At 32.3% G+C, this 7,480-nt stretch overlaps 1 protein-coding gene across 1 annotated transcript; it reads right to left on the minus strand.

Moving 5' to 3' along the window:
* Positions 1–4,465: 4,465 nt before the first annotated feature.
* On the minus strand, positions 4,466–5,349 carry LOC141621550 (MACPF domain-containing protein At1g14780-like). The gene is made up of 2 exons (XM_074437975.1): positions 5,022–5,349; positions 4,466–4,852 (listed from the first exon to the last, which is right to left on the minus strand). The coding sequence occupies exons 1-2, from the start codon at positions 5,310–5,312 to the stop codon at positions 4,541–4,543; spliced, it is 603 nt and encodes a 200-aa protein (XP_074294076.1). The 5' UTR covers positions 5,313–5,349; the 3' UTR covers positions 4,466–4,540.
* Positions 5,350–7,480: the final 2,131 nt, after the last annotated feature.

Below are 7,480 nucleotides of genomic sequence, written 5' to 3' on the forward strand. Positions count from 1 at the left end.
AAAAAAAACAGAAAAAAAAAGATGAAAAAAATTGTATTAGACCCGACATTCAGTCGACCGACCGCCCCCTATGGTCGGTCGACCATGGTTACTGCAAATTCGAAAAATCACATGTTTCAATTATTATGATTTGGTGATTTTCACTCCCATGTTATCATTTATATTCTTTGGGGAGTTGAATTTTATGGAGGTTGTGAGTTTTGTGCTTCAATTTGGCACCATATTGTATAATTTACATTGATTTTGAAGTTGGGATGTCGTTATAGTTTGGATCTGTAGTTACTAGCTTGGCTTTAACACCTCATATCCGAATTTATCTTAGCCCCTTCTTACCCATTACCTCACATATCCATATTACCTCGGCATGTGTCATGGTCATTTGTTTGGTTGGAATGCATATGTACGGTTGTAGAGATCATTTTCATATTAGATTGCATGCATGTTCTTATAGGTCGTAGTTAGGTGAGAGTCTTTACAAAATTACTTCTTTCTATCTTCACATATACTCACCCGTATTTATTGTGTGATATGAGCGACCCGTGAGAGTCCATAATGATAAGTCTTTATAGTTGACGGTTCAGCAATTTTTAACGACTTCATAACTCGTTTGCATGATTCATATTGCTAATTGATTGTTGATTTGTAGCATTAAATTGGTTTAGGCTTTACGGTTTGCATTTCGCTCTGAGATTGAACTCGTTCCATTAGGTCCTAAGATCGAGTCTAGTTTATGCTTGGGGACAAGCAAGGGTTTGGTTTGGGGAAGTTTAATGCGTGTCTATTATATGATGTTTTACACCTCATTCTACACGTGTTTCAGAGCTCAATTAGTAGTTTATTCTACTATTTCTCCTATTTCCGTCTACTTTTGTGTTTTTGTGTGATATTGCAGAAATATGAAGATTTCAGCGGAAAATGAGCCAAATCCGTCCCTAAGTGTTTAGGATAGCATTTGACATGAAGGGAAAGCTTGAGGAATGAACTTGGCGCGCGTTTCAAGGCCTAAAGATAGCGGAAGCATGGGTGCGTACAAGTTACAAGCATTTGACAAGCAAAGAAGCACTTCACGATATTGCAGCCTGTTTCAAATGGCTATATCTAGAGTTTTAGAGCTGATAATCCAGTGATTCAAATTGTAGGTGAAAGCCTGTCCTCTTAGCTTTCCAACGCCGCGAGAATCGCTTTATTTCGATAAGTAACGAAGAAATGGCAGCTGTTTTAAGACCGACGCGCGCTGCAGAATTCGTCAGAATGCATTGCTGTACAGCACGTTTGGTCGGTCGACTGGATACATTGGTCGACCGACCAAGTATACTGAAGAACAAGATTTATTTTTTGTCAGAAGCTACTGTTACCCCGACATTTGGTCGGTAGACTGATACATGTGGTCGATACACCACTTCACAATCTGACGAGAAACTAAAAGACGTGATTTAAGCCCATTGTAATTAGGTTTTTAGATATAGGTTACGTGAAACTCTATATAACGTAACCTCATATCCTGTATTCATCATTCAGTTCCTATTAGATTATCCTTAGCTTTCAATTAATTATTCAATACGTTAGATTGTTTTTCATACTTTATTTCTCAATAAAGCTTTGCTTCAAATCTTCTTCTGTTTTGCTATTTCGGTATTATTTCCTTTTAATTTACAGTTCACTTTATTTGCCTTTTAGTTTAGAATTGCTAGTGTAGATATCCCGAAACCGTCATTAACGTTTTATGCAATTTAATTGTTCTTCTAGTTTAATTATGATTTCTATTCCTTTAATCGCAAATTACATTGTTGTTATCGTTATTATTATGTCTAGCTAAATCACCATTGCTAGGATGAAGGCGAACTTAGCGTAGATGGTACTAGAATAGGTGACCCCCGGATTAGGGCTTGGTCGACCGACTGGCTTATCTGGTCGGTCGACTGAGTCGGGTGGTCGGTCGACTTGGGTAGCTGGTCGGTCGACCACCTTCGTGTCTGATTTGCTTCGTTTGATTCGTTAAGTGCAATATCTATCAATGAGACTTAGCGGAGACTTGTTAGATGCTTAGTTTTGACCAACCCGTAGATCCAAAGATAGGGAAGGGCTTAGATTAACGAATTAAGACGGCTAAATTGCTAGACTGAAAGGTAAGTAATTTAGGCATTAGGATCACTAGTCAAGAACGAAAGTTAGTATTAGTGACACCTAGGGACTAATAGCATAGACCGAGAGGGGCTATTAGTTGACTTGGACCGAGAGGGCTTGTCATACCCATCACCCACGACTGTATTTCGAGACCTACCTATATTTATGTGCCATCGAAGCTGTAGTGACCCGATCATCCTAGCTCCTTTTTATTATTGCTTTACATCATTTTCTTTACCGCTTTTCATCTTTTATTTGCATTTAGTTTTTAATCTATTTGCCTTAGAATTAGTTCCAAATCAAAATCCCCCTCATTGTTACCCTCAGACTAAAATATTAAACAATAGAAACTCCCCCGCCTCTCTGTGGTTCGACCCTGTTACCACTAACTTCTGTTAGTTTTAATAGGTATTATAAATATTATTTTTGGTGCACACAATGGCATCAGTTATGACAATAAATTATTTTAATTCCGTAAAACTAAAAGATTAATGATTCTTAAAAGTTTCCCCGCTCAGTTAATTGACAACTAAAGTGGGACCCAATTAAAAATATTTTATTAGAGGCAAAATCTCTTTACGCATGAGGTGGGCCCTATAATTATTCTTATATTGATTTCATACAATTAATAGAGGCAAAATCTATGTACGAGCCCTATTGAAAATATTTCAATCAACTTCTTATTTTAGTAAAGGATTACTCATCTATAATTTTTTCCTATAATAGCTAAAACTAAAAGATTATGTCATTTATAAATTTTTCCGATCAATTCAATAACATAGGAGTGACTCTATATTACATTATGTTATTCCATAATAGTCCGCTATCATTATTTTTAACAATAAAAATAGGTTCACATAAAAATAACTTAATCTAAAAGTTTTTGAATAATAAACTTTTTTTTTTTAAAAAATGTACTAACATTATAAGCCGTACATTTCAACAATCTATTAAAAGTACAACTCATTTATGTAAACATTTAAAATTTACCAACGCTCTATATGCACAACTCTCGCAACTGCCGTGCTTTAGCACGGGATCTCAACTAGTTCTTATTATTCTCCATCAAAATTTGTTGTATTTTATAAGAAAAATGTGATCAAATTATTGGTTCGGTTGTCAAAATTTGGTAGGATTATGGAGAATAATAAGAATATAGTCCCCCCAACAGCTCAATTTTATTAGCATGTCAGATTCTCATTGACTTTTTGATTAGTATCTTATTTCAATCCATGTCCATCTTACTAAAACAAGAACAAAATTCCTTGATTAATCACCGATATTTAGTTAGTGTTAAAAAGAAATTACACTAAATTATTACAGTATTAAACATATCGTATATAACTCTCTTTTATAAAACCATCTTATCTTATACGCAGTACTTGGTATATTCTTAACGCAGAATATGATCAATACGTCTTATATTATCCTAAAAGACATATGCGGAGTGTTAACCTAAACCTGTACGTCATGCAAAAGATTAGAATTTGATAATCGAATAACTTTTTCTAAAAGTTTTAGGGGTGTAATTAATAGACGATGTTAAAAAACGCAAGTAGGTCTTAGAATATGAAAATATATTAGGGCGCGTAAATAGAAATCTATTCCGTTAAAAACATTAGTTATGTAAAAGAATTATATTAGTCGGCAAGCATATAAGATTCAGTAAAGGACCTTAGAAGCGTATAAGATACTTGGACAACTTGACTAGTATATTTTGGGATGGTATCTGGAAATTAGGAAGATATCTGATTTGAGTTCACATTTTGCCAGCCTCAGTACGCAAAATATGAAAACGACTACTTGGTAGAGTATGCTACTAGTTCCTACTTTGTCTTCTATCTATCAATCTATCTATCTATCTATCTATCTATCTATCTATCTATCTATCTATCTTGACTAACTAATAACTAGTAGTATATGGAACTATTATCATGTAGAGGTGCATAAACTTGGTCTATCATATACAAAAGGCCCTTTGAAAATAATGCAAAGATTGTTACTCGTACAATTTAGTAATTGGTTATAATGCTTTACATTTATTTGTTTAATACGAAATCCCATATTTAGTCATAAATTCTACTGTTGGACGATGTACAAGATCAATTACTTATATATATATATATATATATATATATATATATATATATATATATATATATATATATATATATATATATATATATATATATATATATATATCTTTGTTATCATTCTAATGTCAACAAATAACCGTGTTATTTGGTATTGGACTATTGGTATTCATAATGAATGTTCCATGCATTTTATTTTATAGTCTTCAGTAACTCCTTTACTTTCGAGCTAGTTTCGATTGAAAAAAGAGTCTCAAGTTACATACGCTTGGTTTCTTCTTTAATCCCGCCAAGCCGACTACTTATCCGTTCCCCGATCGATCTTACATGCATGAAACTAACTGATTGAAAAGCGAGATCGAGTAGCTAGAAAGGATAAAAAGAAAGAGATACCTAGAAAGAGCAAGGGGATCCCAAGTTGAAGGAACAGAATTACGAAGGTCATCAGAAAGAATGAGTGGATATCGATCAATATGAAGATTGAACAAAACAATAGAGTAACCATCAATCCCCAACATCTTTGTATTTGCTGCATCTTTTGCCCATGATCCACTTTCATACTTGAACATTGAATTAAACAATCCTGATGGTATCTTCCCCGACACCGCCGATCTTCTATTCAACAACTCCGACATCTACCATTTACGTGTATATGTTATATGCAACAACCCATTACTTTAATTATTACCACAAAACGTTGTTGTTCAAGCATTACTAAACTCAGACATCATCTACTATATATATATATATATATATATATATATGTATGTATATATATATATGTATGTATGTATGTTATATTACCTGACTGAAATCAAGGATGTCGGATTGATGGCGGGTATGGTCGCCTTTGTCGCATTTGATATCAATGGAGACGGGTTCATGAAACGCACCAAAACCAGGTAAAACGAGGGGTCTCTTATGATTGTCATTAAGCACAACAAGTCGTTCACCAACACGGCCTTTGCAATACTTGAGACGAAAATCGGAGGTTAAATCTAAACCTTTACCAAGAGAATCAATTGCTGTTTCAATAACACTCCAATTACTAATTGTCATCATCATATTCAACTTCTCTCCACCATTTTCTCTCATCTTCTCTTCAAAATTCTATATTCAAATTTTAGTAAATGAAAAGGTGGCCCTTTTTGGGAGGTGGTCATAATAGATTATATATATATATATATATAAGCTGTGATTCAGTATATTTCGTCAACTTTCTTTTGGTCAACCATATTTTTTTATTACTATAAATAAATAATTGTTTGATTCAGTTGACCAATTTTGCATGAATTATCGGACTATTTCCTTCTTCATACAGATCAGATCTTTCTCTTCTTTATTTCAAGCTCAACAGAGGTTACTAATTAGAGTAGGTCTCCTGAGAGACGGTCTCTTAATAAGCTTTATTGAGAGACCATTGTACAATTTTAAGAAAAAGTGGTACTAAAGATAATAAAATAGGTACAAATCATGATTAATGATTAAATGGGTACATTTATTATGTAAATAGGTACGAAATTACTATGTCACAATCAACAATAAAAGGGGTACGAAATACAAATAAAAGGGTACGAAAGATTGGTCTCTCAATAACTTAGTGAGAGACCGTCTCTCCCAAGTTTTAGTGTACTAATTACTACTTATATTTGAAAGCCCTTATATTTTATGGATTAATGAGCGCAATTAATTAAAAACAAAAGTTATAAATATACATCTCCTATTTACTAAATGAATACGCAATTCTACGTTTTTTTCCGCCTAACTTTATTAACTTCTAATTGGGCTTTTAATTTTTATCTTCTACTATGGGCCAAATCTAACGTAAAAAATGATACTCAAGATATATTAATAAGGCCAAATCTGCCAAAAATTATACTCATAATATAATAAGGATAAATTCTTCAATCATTGCCAAAAAAAAATATTTTTATACCAAAAAATCACTGCCAAAATAATTTCTGAATATCTTCTTATGAAGATTCCTCAATCAACGTAAAATAAAATTATTTCTTCATAAGACCATCTTATGAAAATTCCTCAATAAATGTAAGATAAAATCCCCATTAATATCTTCAAATAAAAAATGATACTCAAGATATATTAAGAAGGTCAAATCTGCCAAAAAAAGATACTCATAATATCATAACAATGATAAATTTCTCAATCATTCCCAAAAAAATAATATTTTTATACCAAAAAATGTCAAAAATTAATTTCTTCAAATAATTTCTGAATATCTTCTTATGAAAATTCCTCAATCAACGTAAGATAAAATAATTTCTTTGTAAGACCATCTTATGAAAATTCCCCAATCATTGCAATTTGCATATACTATTCTGCAACTTATCTAATATATTAAAGAAAGATATCTTTTGATATCTTATGAAAATTCCCCAATCCTTTATTACCGATGTAATGGCTCCGTTTTTCGGTTGTATGGACAAATGTTATCTTTTGATATCATACTTACATTTTATCAAAAAAAAAAAAAAAAAAAGAAGGTCAGATCATGCAGCGGTTATAGGAGTATAATAATAGTATTAAGAGGTAAAAAAAAGGATATTTACTACCATTATTTGATACTTAAAAAAAGGAGGTTTATGAGTAGAATATAACATTAAATTAAAATTATAGTTAATTTATGTAAATAATTAAATTTAGAACGACTCTATATAACAAAACCTATAAAATGCAGTGCTGTTGCACGGGATCTAACCTAGTTGTTAAATAAGTATTTTAAAATTCATTTTTAAAAGGGTTATTTCATGAGAATACTCCACACCATTAGAGTAATAGCAATAATGTTTCTTATTCTAGAGGTTATCACCAAGAACTCAAAATAAAAAAGTTCATTTATTGCAATCAAAAGTTCGTTCTTAATTTTAGGAACCAAATTGTAAAATAGGAACTCAGTTTGTGTTATATGGGAATTTGGGAACCAATAAAAATATAAAAGTAAACTATATCAATTACACCCACGCTTAATCCACTTTTTTATACTCCCACGTCCAAATTAATAGCTCAAGTTATAATTTGCACCCAAAATCGGTTTCAGGCCACTTCTCCGTCATAATTCAAATTTTTTGCGTTAAAAAATTGATTTTAGGACATTTTGCCCTTCCTCCCTTCTTTTATGAAGCATACTTCTCAGCTTGTTTTTTCTCCTCATTCTCATTCATTCTCTTCTATATCTTTCTCCCTTATCTTCCCCAATTTAATTTGAAGACCTCCTCATCCTCAAGGTAAGTCTCCTCATTGTT

The sequence above is a fragment of the Silene latifolia genome, chromosome X (genome assembly GCF_048544455.1).
Source record: "Silene latifolia isolate original U9 population chromosome X, ASM4854445v1, whole genome shotgun sequence".
Taxonomy (NCBI): Eukaryota; Viridiplantae; Streptophyta; class Magnoliopsida; order Caryophyllales; family Caryophyllaceae; genus Silene; species Silene latifolia.